Raw genomic sequence first — 21275 nt, forward strand, 5'->3', positions numbered from 1 at the left:
GCCCTTCACGGGGGAATCTCCGTAGGGATCTCTTGGCTTCACAAGAGAAAAGGGCGTTTCCCTTCCTTGAAACACGCGTCTACCTTGCTCAGAACGTCTGGACGGACCGGCTCCTTCCGATTTCCCTCCCCTGAACCCCAAATGTGTAGGAATCTCCCTCTTCCTTTCTGTGGGTCGGGATCCCCCTTTTCCTTGCAAAGCAGCCCCGGATGAAGATCCCGGAATGAAGTTCGGCCGTTTCTCCTCCGCTTCCCGCTCCTTTCCTCGGAGAACGTCCACATCTTCTCCCATAATGCACCACAATCTCTACTTTCAGCAGAAAAAATATATAGAAAGTGACATTTTGGAAGAAATTTTTTCCATCTGATTGTGCAGCTCTAGAGTGGAATCGTGATGAGATTTGGGTATTTTGGCTGTGGGACAGGAAAGCCCCTAAAAGAAAAGGCTCCTTTTTATGATGTTTCATGAAGATTATAACGGCATAAAATAGAAAATAAAAGTAATAAGGAATTGGGAAAGGGAAAGGGAAAGGGAAAGAAAGGGGAAGGAGAAGTGGGAGATAAAGGGCAAAAGGAAAAAAGAGAGGAAAAAACTTCTTCCCAGCAAAATAAAATACAAAATGAAATTGTAGTCTCTGTTTTTTTTTCTTCTCTAAGTAAATATTAACCATTTCTATACAAACAACTTAATTTAATCAGTAAATCCCAAAGTCCAGATTTCATTTTTTTTCTGCCTCAAGCACAAAGTCCAGAAGTGGCTTCCAGGTAGAAAAACAGCTGGAAATCTATTCTTTCCTCTGGTCAAAAAGTTTATTTCTCCATCTCTGCCCATTTTTTCATTCCATCCTTTCCTCCATCCTGGGGATGGAGGTTTCTCTCCATTTTTGCATATAAGGAATTCTTGCTGCAGTCAGCATGTCCAGTAATAAAGTAATGAATTTATATTTCACGTTCCTTGTCCAGGAATCCTGAAAGGAAAACTTCTGGTTGTCAACAGACCCAGAGAGATAAATCACATTTACACCCCATTCAAAAAAGACAATAACAAAGCTCGGAAGGGAAGAAAAAGACCCGCCTCCCCTCCAAGAGCCAACAGATAAGCAGGGATCAGCACCAGAGAAAGAGGAAGGCAGGAAACAAGAACTCCACTCGAGGCTCCATCCAGGAGGGAAAGACACCAACTCTGGCAGGGCCTAGAAACAGGCAGGAAACCCCCCTCGCCTTGGCCCTCAGGATCTTCCCTAGAGAGCCTCAACCCTCTCTAAGCGCTTGACAGAGTCAGCCTCTCCCCCCAACAATCTGGCTCCTCCTTTTACCCACCTCGGAAGAAGAGAAGTCTGAGTCGAGCCCTGAGCACCCTCAGGATCGAACTCCTGGCTGTGGGCAGAGTTTCCCTGGTGGACTAGATGCCCTTTGAGTTCCCGCAGTGCCCAGGGGGAATCCAGGCTGGGGCTGCGGAGACTCCAGGAGGGCAAAGAGGAGCCAGGCTCAATTTGGGGGGAGGGAGGGAGCCCCCAGCAGCACCTGGACTCTCCAAGGGGTGGGGATGAGCTGGTGACTGTGGACACACACACACACACACACACACACACACGCACACTGACCCCTCCCCACATTTCCTGGCCCCCAGGTGAAACCCCCAGGGAAGCCTCTGACTTTTGACCCCCTTCCTTCCTGGCACAGGGGCTGCCAGAGGGGAGGTCTGACCCCCAGCGCTGTGGGGTTTAGGTCGGTTTGGGTTCCAGAATGGCTGCTGTTGAGCTCAATGGGGGCTGGGGGGGTGAATCAGAAGGGGGGGAAGAATCACCCCCTGAAGGACTGCTGGAGCGGAGCCTGTCGGGGGTTCAGCCCAGAGTCTGGAGGGTCTCCGGCTGCTTCCTCTTTTATGGACAGTCCCAGCCTTTCTTCCCCCTCCCCCACAAGCAGGAGGGGGTGGGTGGGTATGTCGAAGCATGAATCAGACTCGTTCCCCCCCACTTGGGAAACTAATTAATTAGAGGTGAATGGATCTTGTTTTCCATGGTGTATACTCTCAAAGAAAGAAAACCCGAAGTATATATTCTAAGAAAACATTTTTGTTATAAAAGTAAAAAAACCTAGCTAACTACATTTTACCAGCAGTTTATCAGCAGATGGACAAAGGAAGAAGTAAATCAGGAAGTTAGAAAAGAAAGAATGTAGACATGCGCAGTGGTTCAAAAATCACAAGACAGTCTTATCTCAGAGATAAGGTTCTCTGGCAAGCTACCGTAATGTTCAGAATGGAAGCTCAGCTGGCAAATACAAATAACGCAGTGACAGGGTGGAAGGCTTGGGGGGGGGAGGGCCGATGGGGAGACTCAAAGGCTGAAGGGACCTTAGAGATCTTCTAGTCCAACCCCTTGGCCTCCAGGGATGCAGCCCCCCTCCTCCCCACACAATTCCAGGTGGGGGGCTGCTCCATTGATTCATTGGTTCTCAGGGTCAGGAAATCCCTCCTGATCCCTTCCAGGTCGGATCCCATTTTCCCTTCCAGGCTGATCCACCTTCTCTGGGCTTCGGCTTCTATCAGCTGAGGGGTGATCCCTGGAGATGCTGCCCCACTTCGCGATCTGCTTGTGAGATCCCAAGTGAGTGAGGGAGATCCTAAGGGCAGGAGTGGGAATCCAATCCCCTCCAGGAAGAGTTTCCCCCCACCCAGAGCCCAGCCAAGACCCCCCCGTCCCCACTTCTCTTCCGGCCCAAGCCCAGAATTCAGGGAGGTTCCCCATCTGAGCAGTGGCTCTTCCTCCGTCCCCCCCCCCCAATTCTCAGCCAAAGGGCCCTCAAGGCAGTTTTTCCTCCCTGGAAATTTTGAGGGCGTTTTTGTCCTTAATTCCTTCCAACTTTTGTACGTGTGTTTGTACAAAACGTCTTTTGAAGAGAAATATCGTTTCCAAATAAATGCAGCTTTTCCCTCCTTTCCAAATCTCTGCCGTGATTCCACCTTTAAACTCCATAAATCTCACAAACATTTTATGTTATGAAGGAGTTTGTTCTGCTGTTTGTTCTTTGCCAGGGAACTCAACGTTTTGCCTGCAGGGATCGTGAGAGAAAAAAAGAGATTCTATGGGGAAAGGAATCAGTCCTGGGGCTCCCAAGTCAGCCTCTGAGATGAATTTAGTTCTTCTGGAGGGGAGTTGGAGGAAACATTTTCCCAAAAGAAGGAGAAGAAAATCCATATCCACGGATATGATGTGTCAGAGGATCTGAGCAGATTTTCTTCCTTGGAAAAGATTTCAGGATTATTTAGGAAGGATGGATGGAGGGACAGTGTATTAAACCGAAGAATAAATTCATAATTTATAGAACAACCTGGAATGTTAATAGAAATCCTGGGGACTTCAGGGATCCTATTTCCTCCACTATAGGATTACAGCCTTTTCACCATCACAGTCTGGAAATCTCCTCCCCCCCCCCGCATATTATCCCCCAAACAGACCTTCTCTTTCTTCTTCTCCTCTTTCACTTCATTCATAGAAAACTTTTTTTCTAGTCTTTGCGGGAGATTCAGGTTCTGCTCAGTTACGCAAAGGCGGCTTAGAGAGATCCTGAATTCCGGATCCTGTTTCAAGAGCTTTGGGGGTCCAGAGGTGGCCTGGGTCCTTTCCAGGGATGGGGGGGCTGGAGGGGTCAAACTCCCCCCTGGCCCAGCACCAGCCTCAGCAGCCCAGAGCCAGGTCCCCCCCAGCATCTGCCCCACAGTTGTGTATCTGACACAGCCACTCACACACAGTCAGCCCCAGATCCAGGCAGCCTCTGTGGGGCCTCCCTCCCTCACCTGACCCAGGCAGAACCTCTGGGCCCCTTTCATGCTTCCAACCCCCCAAATATTGTGCTCTTCTCCGAGTTCCCTCTGTCCCCCCCCACACAGTTTCTTTCTCCATCCCCCAAGAGCTGCAGAGGCGCTTGGGCTTCGCTTCCCCAGCCTGAAGCTTTGGGCTCCTCCGAAGCGGAACTGAGGAACCGGCCAGGATCCAGCAGGCAACAAGCCTCCATTCTCCCTCAGGGCAGCTCAGGGACTCCCCTCCTCCTCCTCCTCCTCCGCCCCATGGCTGAGTCTGCAGGTGGGGCAGCCACAAGGTCCTCTGCCCCATTGGAGGCGGCTGAAGGGGCCCTTCCTGACCCCCGAGGAGACCCTGGAGAGCCCAGGAAAGAAACCGATGGAGGGTTGGAGAAATGTCACTCAAAGGACCCACATTCTCCCCCTTGGGACCCTTTGTGGGGAGACTCTCCCGGCTCTCTGGGGAGGCTCTGACGGAGGAAGGACGGGAGGGAAGAGAGGAAAAGGGGAGGAGCATGGAGGGGGAGGGACTCAGTGGCAGATCCATAGGGATCCTGAGCTTCTCTTCTGGGGTTGTGGCTACTCCTGCCAACTTAGCCTCAGCTGCAAATCTGAGGAGTTCCCCCTTCCCCACTTGGGACTCCAGGACTCTGACTTTGTTGCTTCTATCCTTGAGATTTATATGGATTTTGATTGTTTCCCAGGATGATTTGATTGCTTCTTGTGCCGTATGACTGTCACTGGGTGTTGTGCCCTCTGATTCTGGACGAATGTATCTTGTCTTTTAGAATAGAATAGAATAGAATAGAATAGAATAGAATAGAATAGAATAGAATAGAATGGAATGGAATGGAATGGAATGGAATGGAATAGGATAGGATAGGATAGGATAGGATAGGATAGGATAGGATAGGATGGAATGGAATGGAATGGAATGGAATGGAATGGAATGGAATGGAATGGAATGGAATAGAATAGAATAGAATAGAATAGGATAGGATAGGATAGAATAGAATAGAATAGAATAGAATAGAATAGAATAGAATAGAATAGAATAGAATAGAATAGAATAGAATAGAATAGAATAGAATAGAATAGAATAGAACAGAATTCTTTATTGGCCAAGTGTGATTGGAGACACAAGGAATTTGTCTCTGGTGCATACGCTCTCAGTGTACATAAAAGAAAAGATACATTCGCCAAGAATCATAAACTACAACACTTGAGGATAGTCACAGGGAACAAATAAGCAATCAGGAAACAATATCAATATAAATGGAAAGGATACAAGCAACAAAATTACCGTCAGGCAGTGATAAGTGGGAGGAGATGGGTGGTGGGAACGATGAGAAGATTAATAGTAGTGCAGATTTAGTAAATCAATCAAGGGTTGAGGGAATCATTTGTTTAGCAGAGTAATGGCGTTTGGGAAAAAACTTGTGTCTAGTTGTTCTGGTGTGCAGTGCTCTAGAGCGTCGTTTTGAGGGTAGGAGTTGAAACAGTTGATGTCCAGGATGTGAGGGGTCTGTAGATATTTTCCCAGCCCTCCTTTTGACTCATGCAGTAGACAGGTCCTCCGTGGAAGCAGGTTGGTAGGAATTGTTTTTTCTGCAGTTCTAATGATCCTCTGAAGTCTCTGTCTGTCTTGTTGGGTTGCAGAACCAGACCAGAGAGTTATGGAGGTGCAGATGACAGACTCCATCATTCCTCTGTAGAACTGGATCAGCAGCTCCTTGGACAGTTTGAGCTTCCTGACTTGGAGCAGAAAGAACATTCTCTGTTGAGCTTCTTTAATGACGTTTTTGATGTTAGGTGTCCATTTTAGATCTTGCGATATGGTAGAACCTAGAAATTTGAAGGTCTCTACTGTGGATACTGTGTTGTCTAGCATTGTGAGAGGTGGAAGGATGGAAGAATTTCTCCTAAAGTCCACCACCATTTCTACGGTTTTGTCTGTGTTCAGTTCCAGATTGTTCCGGTCGCACCACGAGGCTAGTTGTTCAACTTCCCGTCTGTATGCGGATTTATCGTTGTCTTGAATGAGACCGATGACTGTTGTGTCATCTATGAACTTCAGTAGTTCAACAGATGGATGGCTAGAGATGCAGCCATTGGCATACAGAGAGAAGAGAAGTGGGGAGAGGACACAGCCTTGGGGGGCCCCTCTGCTAACTGTACAGGTCTCTGATGCGATTCTGCTTAGCTTCACCTGCTGCTTCCTGTGTGTTAGGAAGCTTATGATCCCCTTGCCAGTGTCTTCAGGTCCCTGTCGCTGGTTGAGCTCAGTTAGGAGAATGTCCGGAATGATGGGGTTGAATGCTGAACTAAAGTCTACACAGAGGACCCTTGCGTAGGTCTCTGGGGATTCAAGATGTTTTTAGGTACCCTGAGAGCTTATGCACCAAAGACAAATTCCTTGTGCGTCCAATCACTTTTGGCGAATAAAGATTTCTATTCTATTCTATTCTATTCTATTCTATTCTATTCTATTCTATTCTATTCTATTCTATTCTATTCTATTCTATTCTATTCTATTCTATTCTATTCCTATTCCTATTCCTATTCCTATTCCTATTCCTTTCTCTTCTCTTCTCTTCTCTTCTCTTCTCTTCTCTTCTCTTCTCTTCTCTTCTCTTCTCTTCTCTTCTCTTCTCTTCTCTTCCCTTCCCTTCCCTTCTCTTCTCTTAAGTCATTCATGAAGATATGGAAGAGTCCTGGGCCTAAGATGGAGCCTTCTGCTACCCCACTGCTTCCTTCCCTCCATGTGGATGTCGTCCTGTTAAGGACAACGCATTGAGTACGGTTGGTCAGCCACATTCAAATCCACCCGGTGGTGGTGCTGTCTATCCCGTGTTTTTCTAGCTTAGCAAGAAGGAGGTTGTGGTCTACTTGGTCGAATGCCTTTACTGAAGTCTAAGCATGCTATGTCCACAGCACTTCGCTGGTCTCCTAATTTAGTCACTTTGTCAAAGAATGAAATAAGATTTCTTTGGCATGATCTATTTTTGACAAAGCCATGTTGGCTACTGGTTATACTGGTTATATCCTTCCCCTCCCTCTGTCAATTGCGGAAGGCAGCTCTGCTTGCAACTGCTTAAATCCCGCAAGGAGACTTTTGGCGCCATCAAACACCCACATCTGTTCTTGGAAGGGCTCGATGGGTGGACAAAAAGGCCAAATCCAGGCTGAACATCTGAACATCCCCACATGCCTCTGAGAACCATCTCCTCCAAAGGACCCCTCGGTGGCTCCTCTGCCTGGAAACGGATGACACTCACAAAGCTCCATTTTTCATTGGATGGGACGGACATTCGACTTTCTGGAAATCATAAATGGAATTCCGCAGAGCTACCGTTCCCTCCTCTTGATTTCCCCTCCCCCTCCTCACTCCCCACTCACTTTTCCCCTCCCCCTCACTCTCTTCACTCGCCGTAACTCCCCTCCCTCGCTCCCTCCCCACTCCCTCCCACCCCCAGTTTTCCCTCCTGCTCTACGTGGGCAGCCTTTCCTCCCTCCTGACGCAGGACTGGGGGTCTGGCTTCCTCATGCACCTGAGGCCGGCAGGAAAGGGGGGAGGGCTCCCAGGGGAGGAGGGTAAAGAGGGGCTTGGAGATCCCCAATTTCCTCCCTTACACCTGAGCCTCGGGAATGTGGGAAAGGCTAATAGGCTACTGTATTTAGAGGTGGGGGCAAGGACCAAGGAAGGTGAGACCCCCACTCCTTTTAACCTTTTCCCCTCTCTCTGGACAAGGGGAATTGGGTTCCCACGAGGTCTTCCAAAGGGCAGGAGCTGAGAAAGGGGGGAGGGGGAGGAGAGATCCAGGGAGAGGAATGGGAAGTGAATCTTTTGAGGGAGGGGAGTTCGAGGAGGGCCTGAAGCGTCTCCCTCCTTGTCTTGGAGGAGTTTCAGCCTATACAGCAGCCCAGAGGCTTCCTGGTGGTCTCCCATCCTCAGGCTCACCAGGCCGATCTCTCTCAGCTGGGTGAGGGCATCGGAGGCTGGGCAGCTGCCAGCTGTTGAGGGCTGAGGATCAAATGCCAGCTAATGGTTGGTGATGCCAGATCAGAGCCCCCACCCTCTCCCAGCTGCAGCAGGCAGACATCCCACAGGGCGCCTATCCTGAGGCGGCCTGGATCCTCTCCTGGGATGGGGGGAGGGGCAGCACCAGCCTCAGCAGGCCAGAACTGGGTCCCCTCCTGCAGCTGAAGGAGGCGGCAGAGTCCGAACCTGCCCCACAATTGCGTGTTTGGACACAGCCAGTCACCCAAAATTGGCCCCAGATCCAGAGAGACTCTGGTGGGATCCCATCGCTCTCCTGATCAAAGCAGATCTTCTGGGCTCTTTTCAGGTTTCCCCTCCCCCACAAGACTTTGATTCTCTCTGAGTTCTTCCTGACACCCCCCACCCCTCATACACACACACACACCCAAATACACACACACACACACACACACACACACACAGAGTTTCTTTCTCCAGCCCCCAAGAGCTGCAGAGGCGCTTGGGCTTCGCTTCCCCAGCCTGAAGCTTTGGGCTCCTCCGAAGCGGAACTGAGCAACTGGCCAGGATCCAGCAGGCAACAAGCCTCCATTCTCCCTCAGGGACTCCCCTCCTCCTCCTCCTCCGCCCCATGGCTGAGTCTGCAGGTGGGGCAGCCACAAGGTCCTCTGCCCCATTGGAAGCGGCTGAAGGGCCCCTTCCCCATAACCTCATTATAGCTCTCTGGTCCTTTTCTCCCTCAGTTAAAGCCCGTTGAAGAAAGGAGTCCCTGACTTACGACGGTTCATTTAGTGACCATTTCAAGTTTCAATGGCACTGAAAAAAGTGACTTTTTGCCTAATATTCCTTCTTTTTAAAATATTTTTATTTGTGAAGAGACAGTAGAAGTGTATTTGTTCACATCAGTGTGTTGTTCGTTTGTTGCAGCCTCTTTAAATACCTTCCAATTTCTGCCCTTGAAGGAATCTCCTCGTAGAGCCTCCATGGCTTCTACCGGCCACAGTCTCCCTAGTTCTCTACTGGGTCCTCCCTGATGAACCTTAAAGGCTTCCCTGCTGACCGGAGCCTCCCAGAGAGAGGATCGGAGGGGCCAGGAGGAGGAGGGGGAGGGGCGGCTTCAGAGGCTCCCTGGGGGTTGGAGAAGGCCCCGTCCAGGGTCTCCCCTCCCCTGGTGGCAAAGGCCCCGTATGGGGGGAAAGGAGGGGGGGCTGCTTTCAAGGCGACCTCTGATCTGCTGGGTTTCCCAGGAGCCTCTTTCCTCTTCCACCAGGCGCAGAACCTGCCTCCCAGGTGAGGCCAGGGGAGTCCAAGCCCCCCATGACTCTTGGGGGGAGCTTCCTCCGGGCCTCCGCTAATTAACGGAAACTTCCATCTCTTTCCTCTGGTTGGTTGGGGGGCTCCGAATATTCCCCCATCCCTCTTTCCCCCCCTTTTATCTCAACCCAAATGCCTTGAAGGAGGTTTTCGTCTTTCTTCTGTTGCGTTTCTAGATCAGTTTGTTTATTTTTTATACATAGTGCAACTCCACCTCCCCTTTTATTAGGTCTGTTTCTTTTGAACCATTTAAATGTGAAGATATTAAATGGAATAGCTGGAAGAGGAAAATGCACAATGGTCCAGAACACCCCGTTGTGGCTGAGTGCGTCCAGGCTCCTGTATGAGGTGATCTGCGCTCTGATTGGTTGCTGTGGGTGGAAAGGGGGAGTTTCCCTTTTTCCCGCCTTTTTCTTCCATGGGCTCAGAATGCTGTTTGAGATTTACCTCACAATCTCCCGGTATTCCCGACTATCTTGTCTGCTGTGAATGTAGATGTGAAATACATTTATTTACATAACACTACAAGTTTGTGTCCGTGTCTCCCACTTCCTTTGGACAGCTGCTGCCTGATTCTCCGCATTAAATCCCTTTACTTGCACCTTCCAATTTTGGGTTTCATCCCATGAAGTTTTGGTGATTGCAACAATGTCACACCTGCCTTTGGGCTCCACCTTCACCCCGTTTATTCCTCGTACTTTGAGCATCCGTGCAGAGGCATCCAAGTCCCCTTTGACTGACCCCATATTTGCTTTCTACATCTCCTGTTTTGTCTCCGAGTTTCCCTTCTTTCTTTCCATTCGGTTGATTCCCCTGAGATTTGAGCTTGGAATTTGCTTCTAAATCTTTGTCTCCCTCTCACTTCGGTCTCACTTTCAAGCCCTTCGGATGAGGGGAGCCAGTTGGTGTCCAAAGCCGACCTTCTGGGTTCTTGTGAGGGGCAGCTCATCCCCTGCCAGAAGCCCCCCATGTGGGTGTTGTGGACCATGGTCCAAGAATCCCAATTCCTCTCGAGTGAACCATCCCCTAAGCCAGGCTTGACTTCCAAGGTGCTGCCTTCCCTCCTTGGATGGTTCCCTTTATTGGGAGAGTGGAAGAGAAATCCCCCTGTGCCCCCAACTCTTTCCAAGGACTTTTTCATTCCTCCCAGCATGAAAGAGGAAAAAGGGACCATACTCTGTGGACTTCATTATTTCTGTAAGCCCCTCAGTCACGTCTTTGATAGTTGCTCCTGGGAAACAACCAACCCCGTTAGTTTGATTGTCCGTCTTAGAAACGGCTGTTTCAGTTCCCCTAAACAATGAATCAACACAAGACTTTCTTTTTTTCTTAAGGAGGTCCGGTCTAATTTTCCCCCCCTGCCATTGGTACATTTGGTGTTGTCCCTTCTCCAGGTTCTTCCACACTGTCTTGCAAGGGGAGGCATTGCTCAAAGGAGCCCAAATCTTCTCAGACAATTTCAGACAATTCCTACAATCACACTCCGACCTATTTTTCCTCTAGTGGCCCCAAGACCCCAGATGAGGAAGGGGAGGGGGAAATTTTGCCTCGGGGATTGAGGCCACTGGAGTCCTGCAGAGTCAGTCTGGATGACCTCTGGAGAGGGCGAGGCTCAGTTGGAGGGCTGTCTAGGGGCATCTAGAGGTGATGGGGAGGAGGGAGGGGTCTTCCACTTAGGGTTGCCCCATTGAATTCCCCCCCTTTTTCCCCCAGAGCAGGTCTTCCCCTCCATGGCAATGTCTTCTGCACCAGGAACGGCTTCAGATGGATTCCTTGGAGGTCATCTAGTCCAACCTCCTGCTCAAACTTACACCATTTATACCATATAGCAGGAGACTCTCTACCATTTGAATCTGAGCCCCAAAGAGGGAGGGAGCCATTGGGTGCCCAAATGGGGCAGGACCCTCCAGTTGTGAAGGAGAGAAATGGATGAAATGGCTCCATGAATGTAGGGGAGTCTCGGGTGCCCCCCAATGGCTCCCCACAAATGCTCAGGGAGGTCCATGCCTGCTGCCATTCTGCTCCTCAAAAGGGGGGTCCCGCCCCTTCGCCTCCCTGGATCTGCCCACCCTCCTCCTGAACCAGTTCTGGCTTCGGACCCAAAGTAGCCGGGATGGTGGATCCAGAGGCAGCGGAGGGAGGAGCCTCCTGCGGGGGCAGCAAAAAGGAAGAGGAGGAAGAGGAAGGGAGGATTCCAGGGTTTCTTTACATCTGAAGTTTATTCTTTTAGCAAAGCGAAGGGAAGGGAAGTGAGTGGAAGGAAGAATAATGTGGATGAAGCTGCTGTGGGTTCAAAGCCTGGAGAGTTGAGGGGTCTGGAGTGACAGGTCCACCTAGCATCCCTGGGGACAGTCTAGATGGTCTCCAACCCTCCCTCACAAGGAAGAGAGGCCCTGAAAGGAAGCTGGGGTCTATGTGTGTCTCAGCAGGAGAAGGTCCAGGCTGCCATTCTCCTCCTCCCCCCAAACTGCCACCTTCAGCCTCCATTTCTCACAGGTTGCAAAGAGGACAAAGAGTCATCAGCTGTTAAATAAAAAATATGCTTTTGCATCGGAGAGCAGGATTAATTCATGAGTGCTGTAGAAAAAGAGATGGGGAAGAAAATCAGAATATAAAGAGACACTTTTACCGTAAATAACATATTCTTCTTCCCTTTCATCCCCCACCCCCAAGGCAGACCCACACTGCAGGGGGGTGATTGACAGGCAGGGACACATAGAGAGAGAATCCGCCCATTTCAGGGAGGAAAAGGCTGGGATGCTTCATATGAAGAAAGAAGACGGGGCTACGATGGGGGTGGCAGCAAAGGGGGGAGCCTGGGCTCACTTGGCCAGAAATTGTGGGAATTCTCACAAGGAGAAGGGGGGTCAGGAAGAAGAGCCTGTCCAGGTTCCAACTAATGAACCCAAAGGAGTCTGTATGGGGTGCCAAGAAGGATCCTCTCGGACCGGAGGGTGGGGTGCAGTTCAGGGCAAAGTTTTGGAGGGAGTTCATTAAGTTGATAGGTTCATCTCAAGGACTCAGCTCCACCTCCCACCCGAGGACGAACGGAGGTAGAGAACGAGCGAATGCAATGACAGAACAATACCTGAGATGCTATGTTCATTATCAGCAATTTATCTGGGCAGATCTCCTGCCATTTGCTGAAGTGGCCTATAATACCGCAGTGCATAGTAGCATGGGTGTCACCCAGGGGTGAAATGTAAAATTTGTTACTATTGGTTCTGTGGGCGTGGCTTGGTGGGGGATTAATGTGACTGGGTGGGCGTGGCCTAACAGAATGGGTGGGTTCCTTACAAAATGCCTGGGGGAATTTAAATCTGGGGTGCTCCCTCCCCAAGGGAGGAATGGCCCCCTCCTTCCCTTCCCTTCCCTTCCCTTCCCTTCCCTTTTGCAATTTCCCAAAACTTGGAAAAATTCTCTGTGTGTGCATTCTGTGCATTTGTGTGTGTTTTGTTTTTGATTGCAATACTTTTTCAGATCTCTGTAAAAAAATGTTGCCGAAAATCCAAAAAACTGCTCTATCCACAACAAGGAGATATTGTTCAGGCAAGTTCTTTTTTTAAAAAAAGGAACAATTAAGGAATTTTAAAAGCCACCTATAACTCTTAGGAGAGGTTGAGATGAGGGGGAAGAGGAGAAACTCACCTGCAGGAGGTTGGATGGGAGTTGCTGGAAGGAGAAAAAGACCCAATCAGGACCCTTCATGGGCTGGAGGACTCAGGGGGACCCCTCCCCATCGATAGCCCATAATAGGTTGCAGGGTCTTCACTTAAAGCCCCTCCAAGAACAGACGTTCCCATAAATGTTCCTCCAGGGGCCCCTCCTGGCCACCTGCTAAGCTTGAGGAGAGGCCTCCCCTAGAGGGTCCCCTCCCCACCACCTCCCCTCCAGCCCCCCAGACTCACCTTTCTTGCTCTTCAGGTAGGAGAAGAGCCCCACAGCCAGGAAGGCCACTCCTATCACGGCCCCCATGATCCCCGTCCAGAGTTTGCTCCTGGCAGAGCTGGAGGAACGGGGCTCTGGGGAAGGAGAAGGAGCCTCGCCTGAGCAGGAGGATCAGGACCACCTTCCCCCAGGAGGGTCCATTCCAGCTCTCCCCATGGGGTGGGTTTCTCCCCCTTCTCAGGGCAGGATGGGGTTCCCAAACCAGGAGGGGGAGGGGCTTACCCCACTGGACGGTGATGGGGGCCTCCAGGCTGGCGTGCCCCACCTTGCAAGTGTAGACATCCCCCCGTTGGGGCTGGGTCTCCAACATCACCTGGAGCTGGTAGGTCCAGTCTCCATTCTGGAGCTCCTCCCCAAAGGCCACGCCCTCCTTCTCCGGCCGCCCGTTCTTCAGCCACTGGACCTCGATCTCCACGGGGTAAAAGCCGGTCGCGGTGCAGAGGAGGATGGTGTTGGGGGAAGAGGGCTCCATCTTGGTGGGGGAGATGGAGACGGAGGGCTTGGCTGGAGGGAAGAAGGGGAAGGAGCCACATGAGAGACACAACAGGAAAGAAACGACGCAGAAGACGGGAAGGACAGACGCAGCACGAGTCAGATGATTCTTGGGATCTCGTTGAAAATGAAAACAGATTTTAAATTAGGTGTAATACCACAACATTTGTTTGTTTGTTGTTTGCTTAGTAAATTTAGTTATTTATTAAATTTATTTGCCAAAATGGCCACAACTAACCCAAAGTCTCACAGACACTCTCCTAGCCGTGACTGCCACCTGCTCTCCGGGAGTCCAAGAAAGAAAGAAAACGAGAGAGGGGAGGGGAGGGGCAGAGGCAGAGGGAGGGGAGACAAGAGGAGAGAAAAGCTGATCTTTGTCCCAATTTTCTTCGGTGTTTCAATCACTTTTCAAAAAATTTTATTTGGAGAGAGAAAATTTCTCCTTCCACTTTCCCTTTTCTCCCTTTAGGATCCACAAGATACACAAAAAATCAGCAGAAGATTTCAGGGGGAAAAGTGCAAAATGTGATGTGGCTGCAAACCCCCCAATTTTAGGCAGCCTCAACAGAAAGAGGCATTTTGAAGGACAGGGCAAAGGAGCCCAATGGGGGGGGGCAGCCCTTTGCTCCCCATAACTGCCAGAATCCCCTGAAGGAAAAGTTTCTCCCCCATTGAAGATGAGAGACCCTGAATGCCCCCTTCAGAGCAGGAAGGGCAGAAGAGGTTTTGGGGGATCTCATGATCTCTCTCGAGGATCCTTCCTGGGGGGGCTTTGGGGGGATTCAGAGGGAGACCCACCCCAGACCAGGCTCTGCCTGCACCCAGCCGGCCTCCTTCCCAGCCGCAGGGACCGGCCATTCCTGGGGAAGGAGGTGGGGAGGGGTCCCTCTGACTCCCAGAGGGAAGCTTCTGCCCTGGATGAGGGGGGCAGGGAGTGGGGAAGGGATCCAGAGGGGATCTGGGATCTGGATCTCCTCCTTCAGCAAATGCTCCAACTGGCACAACTCTTGGATGGATTAATGGGGGGGGGTTAGTCTGGATGAGCCCCCCAAGAGAGTTGACAATAGATCCATTCCAGCCCAGAGTCCTTTGCTAAGCATTTTGTTTTCTGTTGAGGGATTTTCTTATTAACAGTAAATTCTATGATGCTTAAGAAAAACCCATTTTTAAATATTTATTTGTAATTCCAACCTGGGATCTGGTCAGGTTTCCACGCAGACAAATAGCAGCATTTCAGGTGTGAGTTGGCTTTTATTTTCCAGGAAAATCCCATTTGCCTCTTGGGACATTAAAGGCCTTTGTGGAATTGCTAAAAGAAGGCAGAGGCTTTACAAACTGAAAATGGCCTCTTTTTTAAAAAAACAGGAAAAGCAAATTTTGGATGAGAAAAAGACTTTTAGAAAGAAAATGGAAGGATCAGATTTTAAAGCTGCAATTTGGTATTTTTCCATTTTTATTTTTATAGCCCATCCCAAACCTCCTTATTTACAAGACTGCCGTGTGAAGATTTTGGGGTTCCAACTTGGCCAGATGGGAGTTGCTGGTTGAGAGCCTCTCTTAGTGTCCAGAGAAAAGCTTTGGCCTTTCGGGGGAAGGAGACGCCTGGATCTCTCTGGAGAGAAAAGTTGGCTCAGAAGTCAAAGAAAAAGGAAGAGAAAATTCCGCGAAAGAGACTCAAGAAACATCCGGTGATTTCAGGCCTCCTAAACTGGAACCGCACCAACAATTTGCTCTAAATACATGGAATTTAATAAATATTCCTGTTCTTTTAATAAAGAACAGGAACCCCTGGAGAATTATTGGCCTCTTGTCTGAAGTATTTTCATAGAAGTAAAAATAATACTTTTGATGAAGAAGAAATTATATGAATCACAATGAAATTCAGGATCACCATTTTGGATTTATAATAAAAATGCATTCTATTTATGTGGATGAAGCTTGTGAGCAGCTAAAGGTTTTTCACAAACCATCCAGAGATTTTGGTCCTGTCCCTGAACCAGAGGAAGGAAGGAAGAAAGGAGGGGAGGGAGGAAAAGAGGAGGGGAGGATGGGCTTTGGAGTCTTTGGGCAGCTGATGAAGCTCCTTTCTCTGAAGGGAAAATCCCCCCAGAGACCCCCAAAAGGAGGGAGGAGGGAGGGAGGCCCTGAGAGGCCCACAAAAGAGACACACTCACAACACCAACACAATTGGCACTTGGGGCACTTTCGGAGGTTATGAAAAATCACTAGATAAATGAATAAAAGTGGTGAAATCTCTATGTTAAATATAATTGGAATGAGAATTATTTCAAATATTATACCAGGTGACAAGAACGTTGTGCTGTTTGTAGGGGAAAAATAAACTTTAAATATTATCCAGAAACCAATTAAACAGCTGAATATTATTATCTCCATGAAAATATCCTCTTTGGTAGGAAAAACATTTCCAAATGCATCTTATGTGGCAGCTGAAAATCCTCCCAGGTTTGCAGGGAAGAATTTAGGAGTGAAAATGAGTTTTGTCTCCAGACTGAATATGTGGAGAGCAAAATCTCTGCAGGTTCCCAGAAAATATTTAATAATCTCCAGAAGGAGCAAATGCTCCAAGAGGCTTTTCTCTCTTAGGATCTGGAGGTTTTCCTCTTATGGAAGAAGGATCTCATTGGATTCTATGGTGAGACGTTATTTTTGGAGAATCTCTGAAGTTACAATGGGAACATTAAACTTAAACAGTTCTTAAGCGATGATGCTTTCAAGACTTCTCTGTTTCTTTATTGGATTTAAAAGCTGCTGGACTGGAAATGACTGTGAATGAAGAAAGATGAAAAAAAAGCAGAAGATCCATAAAAATGGGTCAACTAATTATTATTTTTATTTTGGGTAAAAAATAAGGTTTTATCCCAAAGTGCCAAAAGCAGCATTTCTGGAGCAGAGGAAGAGAGGGAGGGGCTTCTGGGTGGGAAGAGGGAGGGAGACGGGAGGTTCCTGAATAGGATAGAAATGAATCGGGGATAGAGAGAAATATATATGTAGATACAGGGAGTCCTCGACTTAGGACCACAATTGAGCCCAAGATTTCTGTTGCTAAGTGAGATGTTTGTTCAATAAATTTTGCCTCATGTTACGACCTTTCTTGCCACAGTCGTTAAGTGAATCAGTGCAGTTGTTAAGTGAGTAACAGGGCTGTTAAGTGAATCCAGCTTCCCACGGATTTTGCTTATGGGAAGGTCGCAAAAGGGGATCACGTGACCCTGGGACGCTGTGACCGTCACAAGTACAAGTCCGTTGCCAAGCATCTGGATTTGGATCACGTGACCCTGGGGAGGCTGCAACGGTCATAAGTGTGAAAAAGGGTTATAAGTCATTTTTTTTCACTGCTGTTGTAACTTTCAACGGTCACTAAACGAACCGTTGTTAAGTGGAGGACTGCCTGCATTGAGCAGGAGAGAGAGAGACCTGGCTGGATTCCCCTCCCCCACCCCAAAAGAAACATATGTGGATGGATTTTCTTGTGGGGGGGAAATGGATTGAAGGGATCCCAGATTCCAGGCAGGAGGAGAGTTTGGACCCTGGGAAGAAGATTTTGTGAATCTGAGAGTGCAGAATAAATAAATAAATGAGGAGCAAAACCTCCGTCCGGGAGGATCCCAAGGAATGAAAGGAAATGAAGGGGGGGGCTGGCCTCCCCCTCCCACGGAAGAGCCCCCCTCCCTCCCTCCCCCCCAGACTCACCTCTCCGGCCAATGAGGCGCTCCTCCCTCTTGGGCGCCTGGTAGTTGTACACCCCGTAGTTGTGCCGGCAGAAGTAATCCACATGGGCCATCCCATGCTGCAGGTACTGCTCATCCCTGTTCCACTTGTCCACATCGGGCTGCATGAACGGAGAGACGGCCACGTACTTCCCGAGGTCGCTGTCGAAGTAGTCGGTCTCCTGCAGGTCGTAGATCTGCCTGTACAGGAACCTCACCCGCTGCGTCCCGTTGAGGAAGCGGCACTCGCCCTTCGCCTGGTACAGGAAGTGGGCTGCGAGGGGGAGGAAGGCCGTCAGGAGGGACTCCAGGGCCCATCCTTCCCAGCCGCTGGGAGAGGAGGGGAGGATCTACGCGGGAAGGGGGAGTTGCTGGAGTCCTTCCGAGAGAGACAGACTGGCGGAAGACGCCCCCTGGAGGAGGGAACAGGAACTCTGTCAGTCCCAGAGAGGAAGGGAGGCTTCCTGGGGGGTCTGGAGGGGGGAGGGGAGGAAAGAGGGGGAGGGGTGGGAAAAGGCAGGCAGAAGCTCAACCGGTCCAGCGATCCCGTTCAGTCTCTGCAGGGAAGGTTGGATCTCAAGGGGCAGGAAGGATGGGGGGAGGGGCTGGAGGGAAAGTAACGTCCATCCCCCCCACTCTCTCTTCCTTTGGGAGGGGATCTGGGGAGGGGCCACAATGAGGACATCTAGACCGACTCTCCTGGGGTCTCCCAGCCCTTCAACCCACACCTTCCCTCCCTCTCTCCCCCCTTTCTTCTTCCCCCCAATCTTCAGCCCAGCTCCCTCCTTTTGGGTGACTGTGGAGGATCACCCCTCTTTCCTCTCCCCCTCCCCAAAAAGAGCCTCTCAAAGGGAGGGTCTCCCGCCCCCTTCACAAAAGACCCCCAACATCCTTCTCCCTCACTTCCCCCTCCCCTCCAGGGGGATTATGGGGCTGGGGGGTTCTTAGTCTCCTCCCCAAATTCAGGGTCTCCCCATGAAGGGCCTGAAGCCCCCCTCTTGCCTCCCCTTCAGAGCCTCCAATCTGAGATTCAGGAGAAAAACGGAAGTTTCTGAAGAAGCCCAAAGACTTTTGCTCAAATGCCTCAGTTTCCCTCTTTCACTTTTCCTCCCCTTCCTCTTTCCCTGCAGCCCCCTCCCACCCAGGCACAGGAGAGGCTGCGACCCCCACCTGGCTACCTGGGGGAAGGGTTAGGATTAGGGTCCCTCTCCGTCCTCCTGGGGGGAGGGGTAATATGGGGAGGGAGGGGGAGGAGACCACGCAGAGATCGAGGCTGCTGGAGGCTTCCTTCCCCCTTCCCAGCCCCCTCCTCCCCCGCCCAGCCCCCTCCTTACCGGGGGTCTCCTCCCCCCCTTCGCTCCCGGGGATCCGGGCCAGCGCCCCCAGCAGCAGCATCAGGGGGAGCCCAGCCAAAGCCATGGAGGCTCCCCACAAGCGCCCCAAAGGGGGGAGAAAGACGCCCCCAGCCCCAGAGGAGGAATCGGAGGGTCTGGAGGGGGGGAGGAGGTTTCCTCGGACTTCGGAAGAGGGAGAGTCCAGAAAGAGCAGGAGGACCAATGGGAATCCTCCCTTCTGCAGCGTCATCGGTCTCCGGGCAGAGCCTCCCTTGACTTCGCCCCATGCAGGAGATAGTTCCGAGCAGAGGAGAAACTTAAGTCGGTTATTCAGGCCCCTTTTCACTCCTCACTAATATTCTGTGCTTTAAGTTCTGTTTTCAAGCCAATTGCAGCAAGAAATGAAAAGGGATCCTGAAAGATGGAGAAAAGATTCCTAGTGGGGATAATAAGTTGCCGTTTCCTGTCCTGCCCCAAAACCTCCCCAGAGCCCCCCTAAGACCCCCTCAAAGGGAGGGTCTCCTGCCCCCTTCACTAAAGGGAGAGTTTGGGGGAGTTAATTTCCGAGGAGCAACTCAGACCCCCAAATACCCTTCTCTCAAAGCCCCCCCTCCCCCCACCCTCCAGGTCCTGCTTGAGGAATTGGGGATTATGGGGTGGGGGAGGTGTTTCTTGGTCTTCTCCCCAAATTCTCCCCCGAAGAAGCTCCACTCTTGCTTGACCTTCAAAGCCTCAAATCTGAGATTCAGAAGAAAAAGTGAAAATTCTTTTTCTTATACTTTTAGTGGCATTTGTGGATTGAGGTCTGAAAGTGCCTCAGTTTCCCTCTTTCACTTTCCTTCCCCTTCCTCTTTTAGCGGAAGAAACTTTGGGGGCTCCAAATTGATTCAGGCTTTGAAATTCTGCCTCTCTTGCCCTCGACCCCTTTCCCAAAGTCTCTCCTGGGGTCTCAACCCCCCCTTTCCTCTCTCCAACCCCCCAGCATCCGTGGGTCCCTCCCAGCCCCCTCCTTACCAGGCGTCTCCTTCCCCCCTTCAGTCCCAGGGATCCCCGACAGCGTCGCCCCCATCAACAGCTGGAGGAGCCCAGCAGAGCCCATGGATGCTGCCCCACAACGCCCCCCCCCAAGAATGGGGAGACCTAGACGTTTCCAGCCCCAGAAGCGGAACTGGTGGGTCTGGACTGGGGGGCAGATAAAGAGTTTGGGGGGGAGAAGGTTTGTTCTCTAAACTTGTGGGTCGCTTTCCGAAGGTTTCCTTCCCAGGCTGGGTCCCGTCATCTTCAGCGGAGTGGAGGGGAAAGGGTTAAAAAGGAGCTTCCTTCTCTCAGTCAGGCTGGAGAGAAGCAGAACCAATCAGAATTCCCCCTTATGCAGTGTCATTGGTCTCCGGGCAGGGTCTCTCTTGATTTTACCCATTGGAGGAGACAGTTCGAAGCAGAGACAGAAGCGGAGAACCCAGAATTACAGAGTTGGGAGGGGCCTCGGAGGTCTTCTAGTCCAACCCCCTGCTCGGGCAGGAGACCCTAGGCCAATCCCACCAAATGGGCAAGAACACAGAGTTGTAGTTGATTGGTTGGAGAGTGTGGGCTCCTAGATGAGGTAATCTGCGCTGTGATTGGTTGCTTTGGGTGGAAAGGGGGAGTTTCCCCTTTTCCCGCCTTTTTCTTCCATGGGCTCAGAATGCTGTTTGAGATTTACCTCACAATCTCCCGGCATTCCTGACTCTCTTGTCTGCTGTGAATGTAGATGTGAAATACATTTATTTACATAAAACTACAAGTTTGTGTCCGTGTCTCCCACTTCCTTTGGACAGCTGCTGCCTGATTCCTCCCCATTAAACCTCTTTAGTTGCACCTTCCAATTTTGGGTTTCATCCCATGAAGTTTTGGTGATTGCAGCAATGTCACACCTGCCTTTGGGCTCCACCTTCACCCCATTTATTCCTCGTACTATGAGCATCCGTGCAGAGGCATCTGAGTCCCTCTTTGACTGACCCCATATTTGCTTTCTACATCTCCTGCTCTGTCTCCGAGTTTCCCTTCTTTCTCTCCATTCGGTTGATTCCCCTGAGATTTGAGCTTGGATTTTGCTTCTAAAACTTTGTCTCCCTCTCACTTCGGTCTCACTTTCAAGCCCTTCAGATGAGGAGAGCCGGTTGGTGTCCAAAGCCGACCTTCTGGGTTCTTGTGAGGGCAGCTCATCCCCTGCCAGAAGCCCCCCCATGTGGGTGTTGTGGACCATGGTCCAAGAATCCCAATTTCCCTCAAGAGAACCATCCCCTAAGCCAAGCTTGACTTCCAAGGTGCTTCCTTCCCTCCTTGGATGGTTCCCTTTATTGGGAGAGTGGAAGAGAAATCCCCCTGTGCCCCCAACTCTTTGGCTCCCTTGCCCACCTGCTCCGAGTCTCTTGGCATCGTTTCCAGGGACTTTTTCATTCCTCCCAGCATGAAAGAGGAAAAAGGGATCAAAGAATCTGTGGGCTTCATTATTTCTGTAAGCCCCTCAGTCACGTCTTTGATAGCTGCTCCTGGGAAACAACCAACCACCTTACTTTGATTGTCCGTCTTAGAAACGGCTGTTTCAGTTCCCCTAAACAATGAATCAACACAAGACTTTCTTTTTTTCATAAGGAAGAGGAAGGAAGGATTCCAGGGTTT

At 50.4% G+C, this 21275-nt stretch overlaps 3 protein-coding genes across 3 annotated transcripts in view; all 3 read right to left on the reverse strand.

The window, feature by feature from the left end:
• LOC148116182 (H-2 class II histocompatibility antigen, A-Q beta chain-like) overlaps positions 1-7112 on the reverse strand; it is a 41123-nt gene extending 34011 nt beyond the window's left edge. Inside the window, exon 1 of the mRNA XM_087888758.1 lies at positions 6938-7112. Within this exon, the coding sequence (XP_087744884.1) occupies positions 6938-7112 (175 nt within the window). The remainder of the gene's footprint in view (positions 1-6937) is intronic.
• LOC148116177 (H-2 class II histocompatibility antigen, I-E beta chain-like) overlaps positions 1-21275 on the reverse strand; it is a 252867-nt gene that overhangs the window by 221992 nt on the left and 9600 nt on the right. The gene's annotated exons all lie outside the window — the stretch shown is intronic.
• On the reverse strand, positions 7777-20859 carry LOC148116183 (H-2 class II histocompatibility antigen, E-S beta chain-like). Its single transcript, XM_087888759.1, has 6 exons — positions 20734-20859; positions 17267-17633; positions 15078-15184; positions 13286-13565; positions 13024-13137; positions 7777-7943 (listed from the first exon to the last, which is right to left on the reverse strand). The coding sequence occupies exons 1-6, from the start codon at positions 20857-20859 to the stop codon at positions 7777-7779; spliced, it is 1161 nt and encodes a 386-aa protein (XP_087744885.1).

Source organism: Pantherophis guttatus, chromosome 2 (genome assembly GCF_059756535.1).
Source record: "Pantherophis guttatus breed Tessera chromosome 2, ASM5975653v1, whole genome shotgun sequence".
NCBI classification, from domain to species: Eukaryota; Metazoa; Chordata; class Lepidosauria; order Squamata; family Colubridae; genus Pantherophis; species Pantherophis guttatus.